This window comes from Alexandromys fortis, unplaced genomic scaffold (genome assembly GCF_014885135.2).
Source record: "Alexandromys fortis isolate MF-2015 unplaced genomic scaffold, M_Fortis_MF-2015_v1.1 scaffold_159, whole genome shotgun sequence".
Lineage (NCBI taxonomy): Eukaryota > Metazoa > Chordata > Mammalia > Rodentia > Cricetidae > Alexandromys > Alexandromys fortis.
In genome coordinates, this window is record NW_026068031.1 from 2909819 (window position 1) to 2937588 (window position 27770).

The window sequence follows — 27770 nt, forward strand, 5'->3', positions numbered from 1 at the left end:
ATTCTATGGAGATCTTCAGAAACACGTAGTTGATCGGTCAAGTTGGCCTCAGATAAAATCCCGGCCCTTGGGAGGATAATGCGGGAGAATAATGAGTTTGAAAATAGCCTGGACTGTAGAGACAGATTCTGTCCTTTAAAACCAGGAAGAAAGCAAAAGAAAGGAAGGGCAAGGAGAAAGGGCTAGGGAGAAAGGGGGAAGGGAGGAAGCTCCCATACTTGTCGAAGAAAATTCTAGCTGTTCCCCTTTCCCACCAGGGCCTGATCCCTCTAAGGGACCCCAGTATTTATTGAGCAGCTGTTCTGAACTGGGGAGACAAGCCACATAGCTCCCTCTCCACAGGCTTAATCCAATTCCCGTACCCCGTTCCCTCCATACAGTTCAGGGCCCTCCAGCCTTTCTTGTCCCGTATTTGAGTCTATTTGAGGCTGCTGAGTTAAGGGAGGGAGGAGGTCTCCTAGCCTCTAGTCCCAGTCTGCAGCCTATCCCAACGCGCGCCCCCCACCAGGGTTCTGTCTCAGTTAACCTTGGGACTGGTCCCAGGGAGGTAATACAACTCATAGCCCCTATCCACTGAGTCTCCTGGAACAACCTCAAATCTGCTTCTCCTCGCCCCGCCCCCCGCGGGATCCCTGCCCAAGGGTACCCTTCAGAGCCCACCACTCTTGGGCCTGCAGCGCCCTGGCCCCTAGGTGCCGGTGGCGGCGGGAGCTGCCAGCTTTTTGGAATTCCTAATCGCTCCTGGCCCCGGTGATTGGCTGTTCAGCTCTGACCCCACTTGGGCAGCCGCCTGGTTGGATAAAAAGGGAATCTCCTTGGGGCTCCAGAGCATTAGACACCGGAGGGGGCACCTGGGACCAACTTCGCGGAGCGGGGAGCCCGGCGGGGGGGTTGGGGGAGCAAAAGACCCGCGGCCTCAGCCCCTCCAAAGAACCGGGAGATGACGGGGAAAGCGGGGGAAGCGCTGAGCAAGCCCAAATCTGAGACAGTGGCCAAGAGTACCTCGGGGGGCGCCCCGGCCAGGTGCACAGGTTTCGGCATCCAGGAGATCCTAGGCTTGAACAAGGAGCCTCCTAGCTCCCACCCGCGGGCTGCCCTCGACGGCCTGGCCCCGGGGCACTTGCTGGCTGCGCGCTCCGTGCTCAGTCCGGCAGGAGTGGGCAGCATGGGGCTGCTGGGGCCCGGGGGACTTCCCGGCTTCTACGCACAGCCCACCTTCCTGGAAGTGCTGTCCGATCCGCAGAGCGTCCACTTGCAGCCGCTAGGCAGAGCGTCGGGGCCGCTGGACACCAGCCAGACGGCCAGCTCGGGTAGGTGAGGGCGAGGCTGCTCGCCTGCCACTCTGCTTGGGAGAGCCGCAGCCCTGCGCTGTGGGCTCTTGCCTGCGGGCCCGCGACCTCCCCCGGGAGGAAAAGTTCGTGCAGGCCAACAGATCTCAGCCCAGGCCTGGTGTCAGGGGGCCCCGGCCAGCGATCTGGAACTCAGGGTTTTCAAATTCAGCTTGTCCGACCCCAGTTCTTGCTCAGTTCTTGTGAACTAGTGTCTGGCCCTGCTCGATCGCATCTGTGGGTTGGGACCCCTCTGGATGCTGAGCTCCAGGTGGTCGAGTCCTTGTCGCATCATCTCCCAGGGAGCTTAGCTGGAGGGCCCCAGCTCTGTTGCTCCGCCCGTGGCCGGGGCCTACGCTCCAGAAGCATGATGCTACTCCTTGGGCTGGCGGGACAGGAAAGAGGGGCTGGCCCTGGCCCTTGCCCCTGTGTCCAAAGTTGTCTCCTTTTCCTCCCCTCCGTTCCAACCCCATGTATTGTTCAGCTGAGGTTCGGTGTCCTTCCCCTGCCACCTGGGAAAATAAAGCCACCAAGGCAGCCAAGGTGCATCCCTCAGATCCAACCGAAGCGGCACTCTGTATTGGATCCCAGTTTTTCTCTGGATAAGGGACCCTGGATGAGCTCCTCTTGGCCCTTTCAGGGCCACTTTCCCTGCGGTGTGTTCCAGCTCTTAGTCATTCAAATTTTTCGTGCCTTTGTTTATTATGTATTAAATGTAGAAGGGACAACGAAAAGTGGTTCCTTGCAGGCTCTCCGTACTCGAACAGAAAAACATTTCGTGGATGCCACAAAAGGGACAGCGAACCCGCAGTCTCCAGACCTTTCCAGAGCCTGATCTCCCCTCCAGCAGGCCCCCATTCCTTGGGTCAACTTTTCGACCTGGGACTTGGACTTGGCTGTTGCCGCAGGGCAGAGCACCAACCGGGGTCCCTGAGACCTCAGAGCCTACCTCATTCTCCCACGACCGGGCCAGTCACCGAGCCTGGGCCTTGGCCTTTCTTGCAAAGAAATTTGTTCAAAATTTCTGGCTTCAGAAACAGACCCGGGGAGGGTCAGCCCGGGCTTAGGGATGGGAATGGTCGCCCAGGCCCAGGAGGTCTTAGTAGAGACCACAGGCCCGCGCCACTCTCCTAGGCTGTGGAAGGTGGGGTCCTCACCATTTTTTGCGGCTCTGCGGAGCGCACTCCCCATTCTGCTGCCTGCCTCTCCGCCCGCTTTTCAGATTCCGAAGATGTTTCCTCCAGTGACCGAAAAATGTCCAAATCGGCTTTAAACCAGACCAAGAAACGCAAGAAGCGGCGACACAGGTAAGGGCCGCATGGTTCTTTCTTGCTCCCATCTCTAGCTTGCTTCTCCCGGACCGGGTCACTCAGATTTTGTTCCCTGCGGAGGGCAGATGTGAGGGCCCCGGCTGCACCAGGGCAAAGACACCTGCGTGGTTTGCCAGAGCCTGTCCTGGGGCCCTGGCACCCGGTGAGGTTGACTGAGTGTAAGCCGGAGCAGCCGCACCATTTCGGCTTTCTCCTTGTGCTGGAGAACGGAAAGACAAGTTGGGGGCCAGACCTGAGTTGGAACGGTGTCGGGGCGACTCCAGACCCCTGCACTGATCAGAAAGTCACAGACCCAGTGGGGAGCAGATAAACAAACTCCCACCTCCCGCTGGAGCCAGATTCGTGCAACCTCGGCTCTGGGCGCCCCTTTCCTCCTAAACCCCCCATGTCTTGCCAACTCTTCAGTTTCCGTTGCAATCGCCCCCCCCCCCCCCCCCCCCCCGCAAAACAAAACAAAACTCCCGGGACAGCTGCACTGCCGGACCTTTGCTTTCGACCTCTGCTCCTTTATGTTACCGAGCGGACCGCTACCCTTCCGTGAGCCTCAATTTCCTAGTCTGGCAGATGGGGAAGAAAGTGGATTGTCTGGTTCCACCTGCGGAGACCGGAGTTGGGTAGAATACACTGGTGGACAAACCAAGGGGAGTTGGTCAGCTCTAGGAGATTCGTGCATGCTTCTGGCCTTCCGGGGACCATGTGCGCAGACTAATAAACAAACACACACACTTATTTTTAATGTGAAAAATGTCTTTAAATAGACGTTGAGTGTCCAAAATTAAAGTTCAATGGTTCTGCCCTAAGAAGTATGCTCCCTCCCTTCACCCTGGGAGGGGGGCAGACTCATTCACGTCAGCGTCAGCATCAACACTAATTCGTTCCTAGTGGAAATCTTGAGGTGATTTTTTTATTTTTATTTTATTTTATTTTTTAAGCCAAGGAAGGCAAGAGAGACAAGCGACTAAGTTTCTGGGAGCGCGGTTCGCAGGTCGTGTCCCTGCGCTCCCCAGCTGGCCAGTATCATCACTTTTCTTTCTGTCCTGACCGAAGTCGGGGAGGCCACAGGGACAGTTCTCTGGTTTGTGGTCCCTTCGCAGCCTCTTCTCTCCCGAATTTGGTCTTAGTCTCTACATTTTCGCTCTCCCACCCCCACCCCAGCTTCTCCGTGGCTTGAATTTCCCTGGCTTCCCCCAGCCTCAAAGGTCATTACTGACTCTCTCTCCTGACCTCAGAACAGATTGTGGCTTAAGGGAACGTGAACTTCAGTTCGGGTCTCTCTCTCTTGCAGGCAGCTGCTGGCTTTAGCTCAGTTTGTTTTATTCTTCTCTCATTCCTGTTCGATACTATCCTGTGCATGTGATAGCTGGGGTGTGTGGGTGAGGGTGAGGGACATTCTGGAAACGGACCTCATGGTCCGAGATAACTGTGTGGAGTGGATAACTTCGTGGATTCCAGGGAATCTTCTAAGACTTGCTGCCCTGCAAGTGCCTTTACCTTAATGTTTAGCCAGCTTGCCAGACCAGTTTATTTTAAACAGAATTTTTTTTAATTAGTCCAGTCACTGGTCTTTAAAAAAAAATCCAACATCTATTAATTGAAACATTACCTATGCATCTGTGTCCGACAGGTCCTAAAGGAATCTTTTCCTGCCGGGACAAGATCAATGTGGTAGGGGCACTCTGCACCTGCCCTGGGGGTAGCATTGAGAGCCCTGGAGTGAGCACTCCCCAAATTCTGGGAGTGCTGGGAAGTGCCGGGAAGGCATTAGGGCATCTCACTCCGATGCCCACTTAAAAACAAGCGAGGTGTTTTTTGAGCTCAAGTCTGTACCTAAAGTCTCTCATTTCCTTCACCTGCCACCCTTATTAGCAGAGAACCATTCTGGGTATTGGTGGGTTGGGAGCCAGATAAAACAGCTCACCAAAGTCAGAGAACTAGCTACCCTGGGTTTCCGTCTATTTCTGGGGCATGAAGGTAGCAGATAATTGGGAAGAAGAATGGTTATGGATTTCAGGGGAGAGGATAGAAAAACAAAACACTTTCCTGAGCGTCTGTCGAGCCCCTGGAATCCGTGGTGGGAGATAGGCTTAGGAGAAACAAAGCAGTTTCAGCAGGACCTGAGATTTTGTTCTTGGGGAAAATGCGGATCCTTTTGCAAAAGATCCTGGGCTCTGCTGCGGCCAGGAACAGTTTAGGGTCACTGGGTGGGAGATGGGATCCTGCTGAAGAGTTTGCGGTCAGCAATAGGATGACCAGTTCTGAGGTGGGAATGAGAGAAAGTTGGGGGATTTGGTTTTGGTTTGCTTCTCCCTTCTCGCGCCTCTCTCTCTCTCTCTCTCTCTCTCTCTCTCTCTCTCTCTCTCTCTCTCTCTCTCTCTCTCTCTCTCTCATAGTCCTGGCTGGCCTGAACTGTGTTGATCAAACTGGCCTTGAACTTGCTGTGTTTTTCCTACCCCATTCTCCAGAGCCAGTAGCACAGAGCAAGCAGTCTCCACTGTGCCTGAATTTTGTTTCTTGAATGGGACTCTTCAAAGTACAGAAAGGCCCTTACTGACCCTAAATGATCCACAGTCAGCTTTCTTCTTAGTTATCATCTAAGTTTGATAATCTCTCAGGGATCTCCAGCAGAGACAAACAGAGAGCTGCGGATCTTCAAAATCCTGAAGAGTTAGCTTTTTTCTTTTTTTTTTTGTTTTGTTTTGAGACAGTTCCGGCTAGCCTGGTGTACACCAGACTGGCCTCTATCTAGCAGAAACCAGCTTGCTTCTGTCTCTGTAGTAGGATTAAAGGCATTACCACCACACCTAGACTACGAATTAGCTTTCTGTGAATATAAGCATTCCACATACCGCCATCAAGAAAATAGACAAAATAACTTAAAGCCAAACTAGTCATTTTCTGTAAGGAGCACAGCTTTCCTCTCCCATATGCCCTGATAATATCCCTGGTGATACTGGAGACCTTTCCATATTAACTCGAGAAATGAGGGTTATAGGTGCACCTTTTCTATGCACTAGGGAAGGGGAGGGCTTAGCAGGGAGACACTGTACATATAAACCCTGTGCTGGTCCCAGGATCCAAATCTCAGAGGATCAAGAAGGGACATGCCACTTTTTACAAGTTCTGTTCGTAGAAACTGGACTGTGGACTTGATGATGAGGGCGTAAGATAAAGGCCAGGTAAATACGGTGGGTGTAAAATCCTTGGGAAGAGTTTGCATCTGTAGTTCGGGAGTTCCTGGTTTACTCTAAAAGGGGGTTGTGAACCCCATGATATCTGAGGCTTGTTCTTTGTACCTTTTTCCTGGGGTGAGAGACTGCAGCTTTCCTCAGTTTCTTGTCATTTTTTTTTGTTTTGTTTTGTTTTGTTGTTTGTTTGTTTTTTGAGACAGGGTTTCTCTGTAGGTTTGAAGCCTGTCCTGGAACTAGCTCTTGTAGACCAGGCTGGCCTTGAACCCACGGAGACCAACCTGCCTCTGCCTCCCAAGTACTGGGATTAAAGGAATATGCCACCACCACCGGGCTGGAAGACTGACTTTCAGTCTTCTACAATTTTCTTCTTAACACACTTTCCTCCCAGCGTGTTTCCAGAAAGATTCTGAGTAAAATGTCGCTTAAGCTAAAGTAATGTCCACCACCCGGATAATGTGGGCCCTCTTCCCTGGATAAAGAAGTGTGACTATGTGTTCCTTGTGTATGTGTGTGTGTGTGTGTGTGTGTAAGAGAGAGAGAGAGAGAGAGAGAGAGAGAGAGAGAGAGAGAGAGAGAGGAGAGAGGAGTTGGCTGTGACCGAGGCACAGGAGAGAGATAGCCTGCTTTCTCCAAGGTAAGGCTCCTCTTCTGAGTTTCCGGGGTTCTGAGTTCTGATCTTGCTCCCCGCAGGACAATCTTTACTTCCTATCAGCTAGAGGAGCTGGAGAAGGCGTTCAATGAAGCCCACTACCCCGATGTCTATGCCCGGGAGATGCTGGCCATGAAAACGGAACTGCCAGAAGACAGAATACAGGTACCAGCTGCTAGCCTCTTCAGTCGCCTGGAGACATCTGTGTCCCCAGAGGCGGGTACCCATCCTCTCACCATCTATGTCCTTCCCTGGGGTAAAATCATTTGCCAGTGATCAGTAAAAAATAGTTTATCTAAGTCTATTAAGCTGACAGGAACTTGCTGAATACCTACCATGTAAGTGGACACCAGGTAGACGAGAGTCTTGGTAGATACTCGATACGTCCCACCTGCTCTCCCAAACAGTAGGCTTCCTGGGCTAGGGATGGGGATAGTTCAGTGGAGCCGTGCTTTGCCTAGCATGAGGGAGGACTCAAGTTCTATTCCCAGTCACCGCAAAAAAACCAAATCAAACCCCAAACCAAAACGAACAAAATGCAGATGGCAGACTTCCTGAGAGTACGTTGTGGTAGAACCATGAGGAGGCCTGGTGATAAGAGACAAAGCTGATTGGGGTGGGGGTGGGGAAGTGTCCCGAGCAAGCCTGCCATAGCACATGGCTGTTTTAAGACCAGAGTGAGGGCCAGGTGGTCATGGTGGCTGAGAAGAGGAAGCTGGCTTTTGCCTCTAACCCTAGTCAGCGTCTCCTCCTCACTCCTCCCTATGAAGAAGCCTTGCCCCCTCTCTTCTTATCCCTGGTCACTGTACCCAGCTGCAGCTCAGTGCTCTACTCATGACCAGGACCAGGCAGCCCTTGACCCTGCCCACACCTCCTGCTCAATACTTCTTCCTGGACTGACCCAGAAAGTGACTGGGGTACCCATGCCCTCTAGTGGGACTCGCCAAGCCCCTCCTCCTCTCCTGAGTGGTTGTGTGGTCGGTGTAACCAGCCACTTTTCTGGGTTGGTGCGCCCTCCTGTGGTAGGGGTGGAGGGGGGCTCCCAGGCACAGCATCTTCCCCAACCCAGAAACCCCAGGATACAGGAACATCATGAGGCCGGAGAACTGAGTGGGAAGAGCTGCTTCCAATTAGATCTTAGCCTCAAGTGCAAACTGCTCCAGGAAGGCGAGGAGGGTGGATTCCTGCAGCTCCAGAACTGGCCCTGGTGAGGGGATATTGGCGGGGTGGAGATCAGGTTCTGACTTCCTGCCGCTGTTGCCTGCCCAGCATCTTCCTCTCCGTCTCCACCGGAGGTTCTTTCTGCCAGCGGGTGGCCCAGGCGCGTTCTAGAGATGGAAGCAAAGGTTATGGGTTGTTCGGATTCTTCAACTAGAGCACCAGGGAATGGGAATGAGGCCAGGAGCTGCTTTTCCAAAAGAGATTTCTTTTCACGAGACATCCGTTCAGAATTTCAGCTCCAGGCTTTAAACATCGACACTAACAATAAACTCAATTATTCATAGGCAGCTTATGCTTATGGCGGAGAGCTGGGACTGTTCTCACCCAGCTGAGTTTTAGTGGGGGAGTCCTGGGTGTTGACTCTGAACTGTTTGTGTGTGCACACACGTGCATGGGGCTGGGGGTGCCCTGTAAACCTGGTTTATCCGGTCATCTCCACCCACCCTTCATTAGCGTCAAGTTGGCCATTACAAGCGGCTTCGAGGCCGAGGCCGTTGTTGACAGGCCCGTGTGTGCCCAGCTCGTTAGTAAGAAGGAGCCTCTGTCTCTCTAGTGTGCTATCTAGTCTCTGATTGGCTGTGGTGTGGTGGGCAGGTCTGTTGGAAGCCAGGACCTCCCTGTAACTGCGCTACACACGCTCTCAACAGGCCCAGGTTAGCTTTACTAAGTCACCTGGAGGTTGTCTATAGGGAGAGGTTTGAAGTCACCATAACCAGCACAGGGAGGAGAGGGCATGCATTGCTTTGGGACTGGGACTGTCAACTATGGATGGGCGGATATAGCAGAGATAGGTCAGAGTCTTGCCAGTCTCCTGGGCACCACATAGCTAAGTGCTGCCCCCTGCAGGAATTTATGAGCGATTAAGTGGTTTTGCCCCCAGCAATTTAACCATGCGGCTTAGGAAATGTCTTGATGTGTACTGGTAACAATTCCAGGTATCTCAGAGAAGTTTTCATGTGCCAAGGGTGTATACAGGCAATGCAGGATGACTTCGGGGGGTGGTGCCACTGATCCCAGAACCAGGCTCCTGGGTTCACAACCAGGTATCGCCTCCCGGAGCCTCCTTGAACTCACCGGATTAGAGCGAACAGACCCCGCCCCTTGTGCAGACGCAACTCGCTGCACGAGAGTGGACCCCGCCCCTTGAACTCCGTGACGGAGTTCAGAGCAGTGAGGGGCACGTGTCCACGCTCGCTCAGACTCGGCTCTGCTCTCATTAAATCTCGGTGACAGGGGTCAGGGTAGAGACCAATAGCCCTCCTTTAGAACTAGGGAAAGGGAGGTTGGCAGCTTCCTGCGCTCAGTAGCTAGAAAGTGGAGGTAACTAGAATGTGGCCGAACGTGGTCTGAAAACCCATCCTCTGCCGTGGGCTTCTTGTGTCTGAGGGCACTGAACCCACATTTGGGAGAACAAAGGTGGTTTGAAGTCTGGGTACGTTGACTGCGGAACTAACGGACAGTGCGGATGGTGGATGACTACCACCGTCCCTTGCCTGCTCCAACACTGGGCAGCAGGGGGCGATGTGCGTGTGCAAGTATGTGCGTGCAGCCAGGCGGTGGTGGCGCACGCCTTTAATCCCAGCACTTGGGAGGCAGGCAGAGGCAGGAGGATCTCTATGAGTTCGAGGCCAGCCTGGTCTACAAAGGGAGTTCCAGGACAGGCTCCAAAGCTACAGAGAAACCCTGTCTCGAAAAAACAAAACAAACCAAAAAACCAAAAAACAAAAAAACAAGTGTGTGCGTGCACGTGTATGCCTGTGTGTGTAAGAGACGGGGAGTCTTTAGAGTCAGGAGTTTACAGGTAGAATGGAGCAATGATTGCTTTTTTTTTTTTTTTTGTGGTGGTGGTAGCAGGAGGTAGAACTCACAACCTTGGCTGGGTGGTGGTGACTCACTCAGGAGGCTGAGGCAGAGGCAGGCAGATCTCTGTGAGTTCAAGGCCAGCCTGGTCTACAGAGTGAGTTCTAGACAGCCAGGGCTACACAGAGAAACCCTGTTTTGAAACAGCAACCACAACAAAAGAACTCACACCCTCTTTGTGTACTTGCCCAGCGCCCTACCCCCTGAGCTACCCGAACAGGAGGCATTATCAGGATCACCTGCCCCACTGAGCTCTGAGCTGCCTGCCCTTGATGGGATGGGAGCATGGGCCAACTAGAGTTCAGCAGTCCTAAGTAGGCAGTTTGGAAGCTTCACCCTTGCTCATCCAAGCCAAGTAAAGCCTCGATATATCTGAGACCTCCTGTCCCAGGCTGAGCCTCACACGACTCGTTTGTAAAAATAATAATAGTAGTATTTCCCCAAACTCTCACCTAGCTGACGGCATTGTGGTCTGAGCGAGGCCTCTGATGAATACTTGGCACCGCCCTAGGCGTTCAGTGCCTGGCATGCCTTGTGGTGTTTTGTCACTCAACACCAGATGAGTCTGGTGTTGATTTCATACCCATTTTCTGGATGAAGAAACTGAGGGGCTGAAAGGTAAAGTTGATAAGAGACTGATAAGAGACAAGGATTCAGAGCCCAGTTTGACTGCTATCCCATGAGATGAAATGATACTATGTATATCAACTGTAATTAGGACAAAAGGCAGCGACAGCGGGCCAGGCTTCCTTGGGCAGCTCCGGGCTGGGAATGTAGTGATGTGGTACACGCTGGGGAAAGAAAACATTCTACATCACTACAGTAGAGTTGACTGCACGGTTCTCTTTATGAAACAAATTTAAAGTACACGTTCTGGAAGCTGCTTCAAGATGTCGGTCCTCGAGAACAGGAAATGGATTTCCAGACTAATTTTATTTTCTCTGAGGTCACGCATTACTAGAATTGCAAGAGAGGGCTATGTACACAGGGTTTGGGGTTTGGTTTTTCTTTTTGGAGCTAATGGCGGAACCTAGGCCCGTGCCTGTGTTTGGCAAGCACCCTGCCACTGGTTTTTTTTTAGATTTGCCTTTAATTTTTTTTATGTGTTTAACTGTGTGCACAGTTTCTGTGGAGGCCATGAGAGGGTGCTGGAGCCCCTGGAACTGGAGTTTCAGATGGTTGTGGGGCACCATGTGGGTGCTGGGGATTGAACCCGGGTCCTTTGCAGGAGCAGCTGGTGCTCTTAGCCACTGAGCCATCTTTCCAGCCTCCTTGGCCCTTTTTTAAAACATATAATTTTTTTCTTCTTTAAAATTTGATTTTTGCTTTCAATTTGTGTGTGTGTGTTTGCGTGTGCTTGTGATATAAATGCATGGGGGTGTGGTGCGTGCATTCGGGCGTGTTCTCGGGGACCAGAGAGGAGGTCACGTGTCCCATCCTGTCACTTCATGTCTTATTTCCTCTGGACAGGGTCTTTCCCTGAATTTGGAGCTAGACTGGCACCCAGTCAGCCTCAGCAATCCTCCTGCCTCAACCTCCCAGGTTCTACGATTATAGGCAAGTGCCGCACCAGGTCTGGCTCTGTTCTCTTAACCGGTTATTATGTTATTGCTCTTCCTTCCTTCCTTCCTTCCTTCCTTCCTTCCTTCCTTCCTTCCTTCCCCCCTCCTTTCTTTCTTTCTTTCTTTCTTTCTTTCTTTCTTCCTTCCTTCCTTCCTTCCTTCCTTCTTTCTTTTTTCGAGACAGGGTTTCTCTGTAGCTTTGGAGCCTGTCCTGGAACTCCATCTGTAGACCAGGCTGGCTTCGAACTCACAGAGATCCGCCTGCCTCTGTCTCCCAAGTGCTGGGATTAAAGACATGTGCCACCACCGCCCGGCTCTATTATTGTTTTTAATGAAAGAAAGGTACCCTAGTATAGAAAAGCATCCGTGCAAAGTGGATGGATATAGTCACACTGCTGGTAGCAACTTATTGTGTGGGAAAAGGTGAGCATGGGTTATCTGGCTAGCATTATTCTACTCTGGCTTTTAACTTTTTAATTTATTTTTATTTTTAGACATGGTCTTGCTATGTAGCCCAAGTTGGCCTGGAACTGGAAATCTTCTTGCCTTACCTCCTAAGAGCTGGGATATGAGGTGTGTATCACCGTACCCAGCTACCACCTAACACTTCTAACATTCCCTTGGCTGGAGACCACTTTGTAACAGGCATGGTTGGAGCTAAGCATGGTGGCCCATCTGTGATCCCAGCATTTGAGAGGCTAAGCCAGGAGAAACTAGAGTTCCACCATAGCCTAGGTTCCATCGTCACGGCCAGACTTGGAAACACAGTGAGATTGTTCATCCAGCCCACAAAGTTCTATCCCAGAAGTTCACGGTAGCTGTCATGGTGGGAAAGGGTTTGTAGGATCCTGGTTTAGTATGCTTACTAATATCTGTTTTATGTATACAAGTATTTTACCTGCATGTAGATCGGTGCACCATGTGCATGCCTGGTGCCCTCAGAGGTCATAAAGGGTGTTGGAGCCCCTGGAATGGGAGCCACCACATGGGTGCTGGGAACTGAACCCAGATCCTCTATAAGAAAAGCAAAAGCTCTTAACGCTGAATCAGGCCTCCGTTTCCTCGTTTATTATTTTTACAGTGCTGGGGATTGAACTCAGGGCCTTGTGCACTCACAGATAACTTTATAGAATACCCCTGTGGCATCCCTATACCCGCTGATCCAGATTTGATTGGTCTGGAGGAGAGCTTTGGTGTCTGCATTTCAAACCTTTCCAGGTCATTGCGTCTGTATGCACCATGTCTCAGCCTTAGGGTAGGGTTGTAAGTGGGCTAACAGAAGTGGGAGATAATGTAGTTTGGGGTGACAGAGGTGAGGAAGTAACTTGTCATGGGGGATAGATGCTCTGTGCAGATTCCCAGAAATGTGGGAAGAGCTGCCCCCTAGTGGGCACCAGGGACCATGACAGGTTTTATGTTTGAGCCTAAACTTGATGGGATGGAAGAAGTTGGCTGAAATAGGGCGGGCATAGGGCATAGGAAGCGGTAGGTGCACTGAGGAGCCTGAAGTAGAAAAATTGCTGTAAGGTAGAATGACAACATGAGTTAGAGGCCCTCCGTGGCTACCTGGCATCTCTCGAAAAGCCCCTCAAAATCAAGGTGTCATGCTACATATCTTAATTCCAGGGCTCAGGAGAGGCAGGTGGATCTCTGGGAGTTCCAAGTTTGCCTGTTCTACAGAGGAAGTTTCAGATCAGTCAGGGCTTTGTACTGAGACTCTGTTTCAAAGGGAAAAAAAAAGTCGGGCATTACAGCATACTCTTTTAATCCCAGCACTCAGAAGGCAGAGTAGCAGATCTCTGAGTTCAAGGCCATCTTGGTCTATAGCCAAGGGTACCTAGAGATACCCTGCTTCAAAATAAACATATAAACAAATAAATAAATAAAATAAAGTAGAGTTAAAGTTTAGTTTGAGCTAACCTAAGGCCTTATCTCAAAACAAATTAACTCCTTACACACACGCACACACAGGCACATGCACACACACACGCACACACACAGAGACACATGCACACACGCACACACACGATGCTGAGTGGCTGTGAAATGTTAGGATCATGTTAGCAATAATCCCAAATTCATCAGCTCCCAATCAGAGAAGAGACTGGGTGAATATAACGGATACCACATGGCCATTAAGCCAGACATAAAGGCACCTAACGAGCCTGGAAGGCAAACAACGGGGTGTGGGGGTCCCTGGCTACAAGGCAGGCACTTGGGAGGCTGAGACCAGAAGACAGTGTTTAAAGACTTGGGTTAGAAATGCTGTTCAGTCGACAGAGTGCTTGCCTGGGTTCAGGCCTGGGTCCAATTCCCAGCATCACAGAAAACAGGCCTGCGGGTTTGTGACTATAATCCCGGCACTGAGTAGGAAGAGACAGGATGGTCAGAAGTCCATGGACATCCTTGGCTACACCAGTGAGGTCATCCAGGGATGACATGACACCTGATCTCAAACAACAGCAGTGAAAACAAACCAGGGGACTGGGGAGGTGGCTCAGCAGTTAAGATCACTTGCTGCTCTTTCAGAGGACCCAGATTCAGTTTCCAGCACCCACAGGGTGGCTCATAACTGCCTGTTACACTAGTTTCAGGGGATCCAACCTCCTGGCATCTTCTGACCTTGAGGGACATCCTGCATACATACCTGCATACATACCTGCAGACACTCACAAGAAAAATTAAACTTAAAAAACAAAGCAGGGCCAGACAGTGGTGGTGCATGCTTTTGATTCTAACACTCAGGAGGCAGAGGCAGGCGGATCTCTGTGAGTTCGAGGCCAGTCTTGTTTACAGAGCAAGTACCAGGACAGCCAGGACTGTTACACAGAGAAAGCCTTCTCTTGGAAAATAAAAAATAAAAAAGAAGCGAAGAAAGCAAAAACAAAGTAGGGTTGTTTAAAGCCAACGTGGGCTACATAGCAAGAACTTGTCTCAAATAAAAGCAAACCTTGCAGGGTGTGGTAGCTCAGGCCTGTAATGGCAGCATTTGGTGTGCGAGACAGAAGGACTGGAGTTCGAGGTTACCCTCAGCTGCACGGGGGAGTTCAAGGCCAACCAGAGCTTCCAGAGTCTTATCAAAATAAGAAAAAAGCAAAGGCTGGGTCACAAGGTGACAAATACTCAAACAGCATCTGTCCTGCAAAATGGGGGGGGGTGATCTAGGAAGGAGCCCTGGGCGTGTTGTCCTGTGGGGGTACTAGGGTAGGGCTGCAGGGTGGGGCCTATGTGAGGAGCAGGAACAAGAGGGATCAAGGGGCACAGCCATAGCTGCTGGTACTGGTCTCTTACAAAGCGGGAGGGAGGCGTCATAGACCTGCCTGGCTGGTCTGCTTGCTGTGTGCCCAGAAACAGAAAACAGGCATCCGTGTGGTGAGGAGTCCTTCCTTGAGCTGGTCACCTGGAAGCTCTGCCAGCTGGAGCGAAGACCACTCCAGCTGCTGACAGATAGCTAGAGACCACCTGAACGCTGGGCTTCCAGAGCGCTGCTGGGCTCCACCTCTGAGGGCGTTTGTATCTGGAAACCCAGGCTCCTTCCCAAAGCCTCCCAGTGAGCCTCTGCTGGGGACTCCAAACTTGGTGGCCATTTGTGTCACTTTGGGACCCTTGTCAGGCGCTCTGGAAGGCAGGACGCTGGTCCTCCTAGGGACCAGATTTCCATGACAGAGGGGCTATCTGTTTTAGAAAGTAGAGCATCAGGAAACTCCAGGGATTCTTGGGGGCTCCTCAGGACCAAGACTCAAATAGAAAAGGGGCTTCTATGAACTCTGCGGGGTGAGGGGCAGGGAGAGGCCCCTTTCTGTGACCCTAATGCTGGTGTTAGAAAAGAGACTTAGTCATATAGCATTGTGGTGCACAGAATCCACCAAGCGTCAGGTTGGTTCCTTCTAATTCTTGCTACACGCCAGGCATTCCCCCACATGCTATTTTATCCCCCGCCCCGATAAACACACAAGTTTGCCAGAAGAGAAGCAGGGAACTCTTGGAGGTGTGTGGATGTGTGTCCAAAGACAGCATCAACCCCCAGTGTAGACACATTGAGATGCAGACACACGAAGATGGAGACACACTGAGATGGGGACACACTGAGATGTTGACAGACACACTGAGATGGGATACACTGAGATGGGGACACACTGAGATGGGGACACACTGAGATGGGGACACATCTGAACCGGCTCTGGGCAGGTCAGGTTTGCAGATCTGTTGCCGTTTGAGCCTGGACTATATTGGAAACCTAGAGTTTCAGCATGATCTGCTTGGAGCTTCAGATGACACAAGAGAGGCTGTGTGTATGAAAAGATGGTCTCCTTTGAAGTAACAATAACTAGCAATAATTGAGCACCATCTGTATGACGAGCACTGACGTTAGGCCCTTTCACTTCTTTCATTTAATCTTCAAATAATCTCAAAATGTAGCACAAGTGTCCTTCATTACCCAAGGGGGGGTTAGTTCTAGCCTTTCTCCCTTATCTAAAGAGACAGAGATGGTGATGCAGTTCAGTGGCAGAGCCCCTGTCCAGCATGTGTTAGTCAGTGGCTTCTATGATTACTATGGCAAAAAGAGAGCATAGAATTTGTACCTAATGTATGTAAATCCTCATGTATGCTTTAAATCATGTTAATTATAATATATAATTGACATAAATCCTATGTAAGTAGGTCTTATACCATGCTGTTTTGGGGAAAACAGCACACACACAAAAAGCATCTGTAGGACTAGAGAGATGGCTCAGTGGGTAAATGGTTGCTATGCAAGCAAATCTGAGTTCTGATCCCCAGAACCGTGGGGAAAGACTGGTGTGGGGCATGCACCTGCAATCCTAGCGGGGCTTGCTCCTGCGATCCTAGCGAGGCATGCCCCTGTGATCCTAGCTGGGCATGCACCTGTGATCTTAGCGGGACTTGCTCCTGCGATCCTAGCGAGGCATGCACCTGTGATTCTAGCAGTGCATGCACCTGTGATCCTAGTGGGGCATGCACCTGTGATCCTAGTGGGGCATGCACCTGTGATCCTAGTGGGGCATGCATCTGTGATCCTAGCTGGGCATGCACCTGTGATTCTAGCAGTGCATGCACCTGTGATCCTAGTGGGGCATGCATCTGTGATCCTAGTGGGGCATGCATCTGTGATCCTAGTTTTTCAAGGTGGAGACAGGATTGTGTAGAGTTCACGGGGCAGCCAGTCTATCAGTCAGTGAGCTCCAGGTTCAGTGACAGACCCTGCCTCAAAACATAAGGTGGAGTGCAATCAAGGAAGGCAGATGACACCAACCTCTTGACCTCTCACATGTACATACATGGGTGCTTTCACATGCACACACACTCATAGACCACACACACACACACACACACACACACACACATCTGTACTTGTTCTTTTTTCAAACAGATTTGCCCACAGTTGTAGAGCCCACAGACATGGACACGGAAGGCCAATTGCATTTTTTGTCTGAAGAATCTAAGATCGCCCAGTACCTTTCAGTTCTGATTGCTTTTGGCTAAGATCAAGTGTGGTGATTTTTTTTAAAAAAGATTTTAAATTAATTTAATTTATGTTGATGGATGTTTTGCTTCCATGTATGTCTGTGTACCACATGTGGTCCTGGTACCCACAGAAGAGGGTTCTGGATCTCCTGAAGTTATAGGCAGGAGCCTATATGTGAGCCACCATGTGGGTGCTAAAAATGGAACCTGGGTCCCCTGGAAAAGCAGGCAGTGCTCTTAGCCTCTGAGCCATGTCTCCAGCCCCAAGTGTAGTGACTTTTAAGCTCTGAGCACTTGCTGGTTGTTCCCATCAAGACAAGAGACAGGGAGCTATGAAAACATCTTGCTCATCATCCCTCAGCCGCTTCCCTCCAAGACAGTTACCATTTTGATGCCAACTGCCCTGAAACAAAATCATTTTGGCCAGTCCAGGTTTCCTCCATAAATTGGAGCCACATCTGGTCTTCACAGAGAGCCAGGCATTCCAGGAACTCATAATTGAGGGTCCGGGTTTGAGCCACCAGCTGGCAGCGTGTTCCCCTGGGAGAGAGTCATGGGCAAAAGTTGATCTCCACAGTAGTGACTCATTTGCCAGAGGAGAACCAGGAAAGGGGTTCTGCTTATGAGCCCAGACCGTATCTGTAAGCCTGTACCTAAAATGTTCTTCCCACCCGATAGCCCTGCCCCTCCCCCAGCACTCCCTGGACCATCCAAGGGTCACACCTTCCATGGAGAGCAGCCAGGAGTTCTTTGTCATCTGCACAGTCCACAATGCCTTCTCCAGAATCCTGCAGTCCAAACTGTGCTGCCGCTGGGAGGTCTGTAGTGATTTTAGCAACAAAGCTCACTTGGTGGTGAAAGCAGACCTCGTGCAGTGTATGGGTATCTCTCTGTGGGTGTGGGTGTGTTTGGTTGCAGAAACCGGTGGATATGGTTATGCGGTGCTCAGGGAGGAGTGACATCAATGTGTGGTATATATTTCCTTCCTTCCTTCTTGATTTTTGAGACAAGGTCTTATTTGACCCAGGCTGGACTTGAACTCCTCCTCCATCTGCCTCTACCTCCCAAGTGCTGGGGTCACAGATCTATGCTTCCTTGACTGGCTACATATACTTTCTTCAAAGATTCGTTTTTGTTTCTGTGGGTGCCGGTGCCTAGGTAGACCATAAAAGAGCACTGGATACCTCTGCAGCCTGAGTTACAGGAGGTTGTGAGCTGTAATGTCTAATGTGGATGCTGAGAACTGAACTCGGGTCCTCGGAAGGAGCAGCTCAGCTTGTAGATTAACTACTAGCCATCTCTCCAGTCCAGGCTACGTACAGTTTCTAAAATCCCAGATAGCCTTTGGCTGTAGGGATTCTGTTTAAAGAATTATGCCCTCTATGACTTCCAAAACACTGTGCTCCCGGAACCGGCTGTCTCCTGGCCTGCAGGCATATGGCTTGTTTCCGTCCCTAGTTTTGATGGGTGGAACCTATCCTTATCTATTCTACACTGTCTCACCTGAGGGATGGTGGACACGGAGTCATTTATATATACTTGTATACAGATTGGTCCTTTTAGAGTTTGCTTCTGTTGCGAGAAGGGAGTTTGGAACAAGTGGATATTTTGTAGACAGGGACCAAGGGCAAACAAATGGGAGATGAGAGGAGCCCCAGACAAGCTTCGTACTCAGATAGGGCAGCCAGACACCCTGGAGAACAGGCAGGCAGCCTTGGGCCTAAACACAGAGTGAGGCCAGGGCAGGACACGCAGGCCGTCTTCATGGCACGGGACTCTGACCCACAGAAGAAGGTCAACTTGCAGTCATCGCTTGTTGTTAAGATTTATTTATTCTGTACACAGTGCTTTACCTGCAGGCCAGAAGAGGGCAGCAGATCTCACTGAAGGTGGTTATGGACCACCGTGTGGTAGCTGGGAATTGAACCCAGGGCCTCTGGATGAGCAACCAGTGCTCTTAAACGCTGAGCTATCACTGAATATGAACTCTTTCTCCCTGAGTTTCCCAAGCGTTGGGGTACCAGGAGGAGGTTTTCTGTCTTTGCTCCCCAGATCTAAAGGCAGTGGCAGATTCTAAAGGCATGTGGCAAAAGTGTGTCTCTCCGGCAAGTGCCACCACCCAGGAGGGGTCCAGCGATGGCTTTCTAAAGCTTTTGGTCATCGGGAGGACAGAAGAATCACAGCTTCTGAGGCAGTGATGTTCTCATTTTGATTTTTTTAAAAAATTTTATTTATTTTTGAGACAGTCTCACTATGTAGCCATGGCTGGCCTAGAACTCATTCTGTAGACCAGAATGGCTGAGATCCACCTCCCTCTTTCTTCCCAGGGCTCGAATTAAAGGCATGTACCACTGCATCTGGCCCTTTCCTGTTTTTATTTATTTATTTATTTATTTGTTTGTTTGTTTGGTTGGTTGGTTGGTTTTTCAAGACAGGGTTTCTCTGTGGTTTTGGAGCCTGTCCTGGAACTAGCTCTTGTAGACCAGGCTGGTCTCGAACTCACAAAGATCCGCCTGCCTCTGCCTCCCAAGTGCTGGGATTAAAGGCGTGCGCCACCACCACCCGGCCCTTTCCTGTTTTTAGAAGCTCCTGGTTATTGCACAGGAAGAGGTCCCCAAACGTGAAAGCTGAGGTCTTTCGCAGGCAGGGACAAGAGAATCCCTGTACCTAACTGGATAGGCAGCGTCGGGAGCGCCCCCTGCTGGGTGTGGCCGGCCCGACTCCAGACTGTGCTGCTAAGTGATAATCAGCGCTCACCGCGCCACCTGGCGGCGATGACGGGAAGCGCCAGTGAGTGCGGCCACCTAAGCCCGGCCTCTGAGCCTTGATTGCCAGCTGCCCAGGCAGCAAAGGGTTAAGCTGTCAGCGGTGGGAAGTTAAACAGGTGTCAAAGGCGCCCCATATATCTGCAGATTGAAATCAAATTCTTTGCCGTATAAAAAGATAAATTACCCAGGCGCTGCCGCGCGTCCCACTCATCACGCCAGCGCCAGACGGCAAGCAATTTTTTTTTTTAATGTGCTAACGACCTAATCAAGCAATCAAGTCGGAGAAGATTGCAGAGTGACCGGGGCAGCCATCTGCCGGCGAGCCCCGCATTCATTTCCGCGCCCCCGCACCGGGCGGGGGCCGGGGAGGGAGCTGCCGGGGAGGAAGAGGGGGAAAAATCCTAAACAAATTAACACCCAATTTTCCCCGTCTAATTAGTTAAATGAGAAGTGTTTGGGGTCCCCCGGGGAAGGGGAGCAGCTCACGGTGAGGCGATCACTGCCTCCCCAGCATTAATTAGTGCGGGTCAATGCCGTAGCTCCCGGGAGAGAAGCCGCTTTAATTTCCCGTGATATTTCAGTGCCTGAGGCCCATCGATTCAAACTGAAATTAACTTATTTTTCAATCAGCCCAGGGCTGCCCCTGGGGGTGACTCTTCTTTTGCCGCCTCCTGAATAGAGCAGGAGCAATTTTTCATCAAAAGCTGATACCTTGGCCGCCCAGGGCGGGGGAGGGGCCCACAGGGAAGGGCGGGGGCGCCAGAGGCGAGTAGATGGAAAGCCCCCAGGAAACTGGTTTTCTGTTCCTAGTTTCCTACCCTGCGATCAAGATGGGACCAGAAGCGCCCTGGGGCTTCCAGGCCCACCGGTTTCCCAAAGAGTATCAAAGACAAGGCTGGGGAAACTCTGGGCTCTGTCGGCAGCTGGTCTCAGGAAGGTTACTTGGGGGAGATGAGAAACATCCTCATCCTCTGAATAGGGCTGGATTCCTAGATCTCCCCCTGGAAGGAAGCTGCAGTGGAATGGGGGATGTAGCTCAGTGATAGAATGCTTGCCTAGCATGGGCAAGCCCTGGGTTCCATCCCCAGCCCTGCAGATGGTGATGATGAAGCTGCAGTTGTAGACACCCCCAAGGGACCCCAGTGTTATACCTATTCAGCCCATACCAATCAACTCTGGGTCAGATATTCAGTCTCTGGGATGTTACCTACCAAGTCCTCTGCTAGATCCCTATCTTCTCGGCCCTAAGGCATGAGAAACGTCACGTCACGTTCCTTTCCTGACCCAGGAATGTCACCTACCTTTCCTAAATTCCATTCGAAGTTAGGTCTGAAATGGGGGCAGCAAAGTATGTGGCAGGCGATGGTGGCACAGATGGGAGAAGTCAGGAAAACGTGGCAGATCAGTACCCAAGAAGCCTACCACCTGCTGCCAGACCCCCAGACACCAGCAGGGCCATGCCTCCAAGTATACAAGTATACCCACACTTCTGGGCTCCACAGACACACTCTTGCACTCTTCCCTGACTGTGGCAGGTAACAGGGCCGGGGAATTTGTTCTAAAAAAAAAAAAAAAAGCTGCCAGAGGGGGGCTGGAGAGATGGCTCAGTGGTTAAGAGCATTGCCTGCTCTTCCAAAGGTCCTGAGTTCAATTCCCAGCAACCACATGGTGGCTCACAACCATCTGTAATGAGGTCTGGTGCCCTCTTCTGGCCTGCAGGCACACATGCCAGATAGAATATATAATAAATAAATATTTTTTAAAAAAATCTGCCAGAACTGTTATACAGAAAAACCCCGTCTCAAACAAAAACAAAAAGCAAAACAAAACAAAAAATTCTTATTTCATTTAATGCATATGTGTGTTTTGTCTCCATGTATCTCCAAGCACTTCTTGTGTGTGCCTGGTACCTTCACAGCTCAGAAGAGTGTGTCAGACCCCTGGAACTGGAGTTACAGGATGTTGTGAACTCATGTGGGTGCTGGGAATCAAACCTGGGTCCTCTGGAAGAACAGCTAGTGTTCCTAACCACTGAGCCATGTCTCCAGTTCCTGGAATTTGTCATTTTGCAAACCAGAGGGTCTGTTACAGGCATGGCCTGTGGGTTGGACAGCTATGAAAGTGGCCCAATACAAAATTGTAAAGTGAATTAAAACATGATAGGCTTTAGGCTTTTGGGGGGACATGGGGTGTTGAGACAGGGTTTCTCTGTGTATGTAGCCTTGGCTGTCCTGGAACTCATTCTGTAGACCAGTCTGGCCTCGAACTCTTACAGATCTGCCTGCCTCTGCCTCCGGAGTGCTGGGATTAAAGGTGTGCATCATCACCACTGTCTAGCAGGCTTTTATATTTTTATTTAAATTTGATTGTGTGGTAGTCAAGCCAGAACTTCATAGATAATAACACCCTGTTGCAACACCAGGAGGCAGGACACACCTCTACACTGAAGTGTGAGCATCTGCAAGGTCCCTTGCACGTGTGTGGGCATTCTACCTGCACACTGTGAGCCATACCGGCTGCTGCCCACCTGCAGAGCCTCGTTTGGAAACACCCTTAGTCAGTCTTCCTAGACAGGCTTTGATTTAAAACAAGAAATGGATCCATGTTGCCCACGGTTGTCTCATCTTGATGCCTGCCATCCTCCCTGAGACTCCGCGACTCCGTGGAATAGGAGAGCTGGGTCAAGAACCGGTGAAGGCCTCAGGCCTAGGGTTTCTCAGAGCCCAGCTCTGCCCGTTTCTCTGCACTGCCAGGTTTGGTTCCAGAACCGCAGAGCCAAGTGGAGGAAGAGAGAAAAGTGCTGGGGCAGGAGCAGCGTCATGGCTGAGTATGGCCTCTACGGGGCCATGGTCCGGCACTCCATCCCCCTGCCTGAGTCCATCCTCAAGTCTGCCAAGGACGGCATCATGGACTCCTGTGCCCCGTGGCTACTGGGTAAGAGCCCGCACCCTCCCTGGGGCCCTGCCCCTGTGGCGAGGAGAGCAAGCGGGCGCCAGGGAGAGGGAACTGAACACTGTGTAGGGAGGCCTGGGTCTCAGAGACCCGACGGGAGAGAGGTCTTCCAAGTAGGCCACCCCATCTTCTGGGGCCATCCTTTGTACCTACCGCCTGGGTGTCAGGACTCCCATTCTGGAGTCATTGGCTTCCTTTGTCCTGTGAGGAGGATGTGACCCTCGCCCTAGGCTTTGTCCTCCTGCCTCTGTGACTAAAAGTGAGCTTAAAGTGGATGAACTATCTCCCCGTGTGGGTTAAGCGAGCTCCTGTGTCCCTTTGGCCGCCTCTCTAGTTTTGTCCAAGAATTTCTTTGCCCCAAACCTCCCCATCTTCCTTCTATCAACTGCCATCCAGACATCAGCTTATCTTGGGGTCTTAAGACCTGGGATCCTGTGACAAAAGGCTAGGGGAGATGCCCTGAAGGAACAGGACAGGTTGGGGGTCTGGTGCTCAAGCCCATGGTTTGGTGTAGAGAACTTCGCTGAAGACCTGGTTTCCCGCCAGCCACCCTCCCACCCCCTGACCCTGGTCCAGCTGTGGGACTTGACTGTGGTGTGTGAAGAAAGACTTTCTGCTCCTCCTTAATTCTGGCCTCTCTCTATCTTTGCTGTTTTCAGTTCAAGATGGCTTTCCCAGGCGCTTTTCTAAACCCGAATACCAACAATTCTTTTTAGGGATGCACAAAAAGTCGCTGGAGGCAGCAGCTGAGTCGGGAAGGAAGCCTGAGGTGGAACGGCAGACCCTGCCCAAGCTCGACAAGATGGAGCAGGAGGACAGGGCTCCAGATGCCCAGGCAGCCATCTCCCAGGAGGAACTGAGGGAGAACAGCATTGCGGCCCTCAGAGCCAAAGCTCAGGAGCACAGCACCAAGGTTCTGGGGACTGTGTCAGGGCCGGACAGCCTGGCCAGGAACGCTGAGAAGCCAGCAGAGGAGGAAGCCATGGATGAAGACAGGCCATCAGAGAAGCTCAGCCCACCACAGCTGGAGGACATGGCTTAGGTCAAGAAGAGCTGGCTCTGGAACCCGGAGACTCTACTCCTCTCAAGGCCTGTGGTGCAGGGAATTCTCTCTGAGGCGAGGCGAGGCCAGGCCTGGCTTCTATCTCCTCCCTACACCACAGACCCTTGATTACCCCAGCAGCTCTAGGCACAGGCCAGTTCTAGCCGTAGTTTTTCGCTATGCTGAGACATCCCGGACCTACTCCTGACTTTAAAACTTCCTCTTCCTCATCCTAACAGCCTGCCTCTGGAGCCTTCTTGCCACCCCAGCGTCAAGGTCCTACCACTCCATCCCTTGGTGACGCTTGGTTTTCCAAGCCTACCCCTTACTCTCTGCTGTCTAGTCTGCTTTTACAGCTTGTGGACTCCACCCACCCACCCCTAAAGCCTGTCGCTGTGAGCCCACAGCCTGGCACAGCTGTGACTTGGACCTGCACCGGCTCAGGTGTCCTGGGCACCCCAGCACTCAGCAGGTCCCTCCCTCTCCATAGGTTCCTTCTAGCAGGCCTGGACCTTGGCTCCTGCTGTGTGAATATACCGCTCCGCTGGTCCACGCAACCTCTGCATCTTCCACCCTACCCACCAAAGGCTAGAACCAAGACTAAACAGCAAGTCTCAGACTGGTCCCCCCCCCCTCCCCCGCCGCATCCCATGCCACGCTGTGGATCACCCTCTGGCTCTTTCTCATACCCAGCTTGCCCTAGGTTCCTCCTTTGCAGAGGTAGCAATACCATAGGTATCGGTGTACAGGCCCTGCTCCCTGAGGGAGGGGAAACTTCTCACCAATGCCACGGCTCACTGTACTGCTGCGGAATTGTGCCCAGGGCACAATTGTGTTTCTGAAGCATCCTGGCTCTTCTGCCTAAGACTTTGACCTGCTGTTTAAGGCTTCCTTCCGCTAGAGCCCCTGAGATACCAGTAGTCTCAACCTTCCTAATGCTACAACCCTTTAATACAGTTCCTCAGGTGGTGGTGACCCCCCAACCATAACATTGTTTCGTTGCTACTTCATAACTGTAATTTTGCTACTGTTATGAGCTGTAAATATCTGATATGCAGGACATCTGTATGGACCCCTGTGGGGGTTTGCGACCCATGGGTTGAGAACCTCTGTCGTAGCCTATCGGCTCACACGTGCCTGCTTTGGGGAAAACACGGTGCAGCTTGAAAGCCCCAGACCTGGCTTTACCTTGACCTAGGCATTCCTCAAAGGTCTAAAAACCTAAAGCGGGCCTGAGCTACACATATGTGTCACGGATGTGTGACAAGGAAGAAACAGAGCGAAGCTCATAGGCAAACAAGGCAGGTGGCCAGTGAAAAGCCTACATGAAGCTGCAGGCCCTCATAGCTTCATGCCAGCTGTATGTCCGTAGAGGAGGAGCCATGCTGGACTGAGGGGCTTCTGCCTGCAGAGGAGGGGGGCGCTCTCCCCACCCCACCCCTATCTTTATATTGGCAACAGGGCACACAGCCTTACGGAGTCCTCTGTCCCTGGATTCCCAGGCCAACCACAAGACTCCCTTTGCCCCGTGAAGTTAGACATGCCACACACCTTTGCAGGGGCTGCTTCACAAGAAAGGCCTGAGACAGGGAGCTGTGACTTTTTAATCTGTTTTGACGGTTGGTTTTTTCCTCGTTCCGCTCACAGAATGCTCCCACTTGCAAGTTTTTGTCTCCTTCCGGGCTGAGATGTTAGACTCTCGCCCTGGCGTGTAAATAATGTACATACTATGAGAAGGAAGAAACTGGATACTGGGGTGTTTGGAACACTGAACGGTCAGAACTTTTAGGTGTTCAGAGCATAATTTCTCTGCTGTTTTCTGTAAAGACACGAGCAAGAATAAAATTCATGCAAAGACGGCTGGAAATGGAACCAGGTGTCCTCCCTAGGCGGGGCAGTAGCTTCCGTGTGCTGGAAATGGAACCAGGTGTCCTCCGTAGGCGGGGCAGTAGCTTCCGTGTGTTGGTAGGTGGCATAAAAGGCAATCCAAAAATATTTTTAGGCCCAAACCAGGTTCTCCCTTACAAAATTACTCCAGACTCCAACTGGGCATGGTAGCACATGTCTTTAATCCCAGCACTTGGGAGGCAGAGGCAGGTGAATCTCTGTGAATTCCAGATCAGTCAGGCCTAGATAGCGAGTTCCAGGACAGCCATGACTACATTAATAAAAAGAAAAAGGCAAAAGAAATACTCCAGACTTCAAGGAATAATGGAGTAACTGGCTTGTCTCTAAATGCTCACATCATACCACATACCAGTGATACTAAGTCACTGCAAGTCCAGTTTCCTGAGACATTATTTTCCCCCTCTGTACTTCTTTCTACGCAAGGCTATTTCTCTGGAGATTCCCTCAGTCCACAGCTCCTTTAGTCCACACCTGTGTGCTTGCCTGTTTCGCCTTCAACCTTCACAATAGCAAGTAGGAAAGGTGCATGCATCCGGTGATGCTAAGCCAAAGAGGAGGGGGACCCAGAGAGATGACCCAGCCATTGAAAGTCCCTGCAGCCAGGATTAATCCCAGCACTCGGGAGGCAGAGGCAGGCAGATCTCTGTGAGTTTGAGGCCAGCCTGGTCTACAAGAGCTAGTTCCAGGACAAGCTCCAAAGCTACAGAGAAGTCCTGTCTCGAAATAAAAAAATAAAAAAAAAAAGGAAAAGAAAGTCCCTGCTGCTCAGTTCTAAGGACCAGAGCTCAGATGTCAGTAACCATATAACCAGCCAGATGCTTTGCAAAATGCCTGAAACCCCAGTTCTGAGGGATTTGACATTCTCTTCTGGCCTCTGCGCCCAAAGGCTTGAGCACCCCTCCCACAGACACACAGAAACACATATACAGACACATACCACACAAACACACAGAGACACACACCACACAAAAATACACACACACCACACAAACACATACACACAAATACACATACACATAGACACACACAGACACACAGTGACACACACCACACAAAAATACACACACACCACACAAACACATACACACAAACACAAATGCACATAGACACACACAGACACACAGTGACACACGCCACACAAACATATACACATACTACACAAACATACACACACACCACACAAACACAGACACACACCACACAAACACATACACAGACACACACCACACAAACACACACAGACACACACCACACAAACACACATAGACACAGACACACCCATATACCACACAGACAGACAGACAGACAGACAGACACACATCTTTAATAAAAGAGGACGGAAGTGAAGAAGAACGGCATCCAGAAGATGCAGAAATTGCGCACAGCTGTGCCCCGCGACATGATGATTCTTGGGTGGAATCACGAGATGAGAGAGAGAGCATGAGCAGACTAGATAGGTGGTTTGCACTCAGCAAATCTCATAAGATTGTTTCAAATTGGCTCAAGTCGTGGAACTCCCTGGCAGAAGAGATTGCTGGCAGCCAGTCAGGCTGAATGACAGGAGAGGGAAGTCTTCAGACGACCCCGATTAGACCCAAATGTGGTCCTCCTCATCCCGAGGCTGAGGGCGCGCATGGCAACCAACTGTCTCCTACGTGGTGAAGGGACTAAACGTGTCCTGCCTGCGTGGGCTCCCTGTGCACCCCTCAGTCTAGGAAGGCCTTCCCTCTTCCCACCCACCCCCACCGTCCAGGAGAACATACCGCCACTCCCCAGACCTGTCCTTCAGTCAGGACTCGAGTGGAGGTCACAACACTGGCGTTTTCCCTGACACGTTGTAAGTTTCTATTTGCAACTCTATCTTCCTCTCCAGATTGATTCGTTAAGGTAGAGTCTACATCTAATTTATCCTTTTATCCCAGGACCCATCAAAGGGCCTGCTACTCCAGCATTGTTAGGTGAATGGATGGATGGATGAATCTATAACTTACTCACCGATAACTGAATGAGACTTATTGAGCATCTAATGTGTGTGAGCTCCGGTACACACCAGCATGGCATGTGTCTCACTGGGCAAGGCACTGGGTGGCAGTGGCAGGCAGGGCAGTCCTGAGTGCCTGTTCTCCTGGAGGTGACAGTCAGGGGAGAGACACTGAGTCCAGTGACCACCTACCTGAGTGAGTGTAAAATAACAATGGCCTAAGTTCTCAGAAGCATAAGGGGCCACGACACCAAAAAAATACAGTGACACGACCATCTCGGGGACCCGGATCAAGGAGCTTCACCTTTGAACTTCTTGCCTTTTATCGTCTGCTCTCATAGCTCTGGAAGGACACTGAGAAAAGCCCCACAAAACCACCATGCCAAGGTCTGAGCCTTGGCGCTGCTCCACCCCGAGGCAGATCTGGGGGACAAACACCTAAGACAATGGAGATGATTGGGAGATGCTAGCAATCCTCTTGGATTCCCAGACC

The 27770-nt window shown here is 51.2% G+C and overlaps 1 protein-coding gene across 1 annotated transcript; it reads left to right on the plus strand.

The window, feature by feature from the left end:
- The first annotated feature begins 879 nt into the window (after window positions 1-879).
- On the plus strand, window positions 880-24025 carry Vsx2 (visual system homeobox 2). Its single transcript, XM_050164507.1, has 5 exons — window positions 880-1310; window positions 2551-2635; window positions 6538-6661; window positions 22148-22328; window positions 23063-24025. Exons 1-5 carry the CDS (start codon window positions 941-943, stop codon window positions 23386-23388), a joined length of 1086 nt encoding a protein of 361 aa, XP_050020464.1. The 5' UTR covers window positions 880-940; the 3' UTR covers window positions 23389-24025.
- The last annotated feature ends 3745 nt before the right edge of the window (window positions 24026-27770 follow it).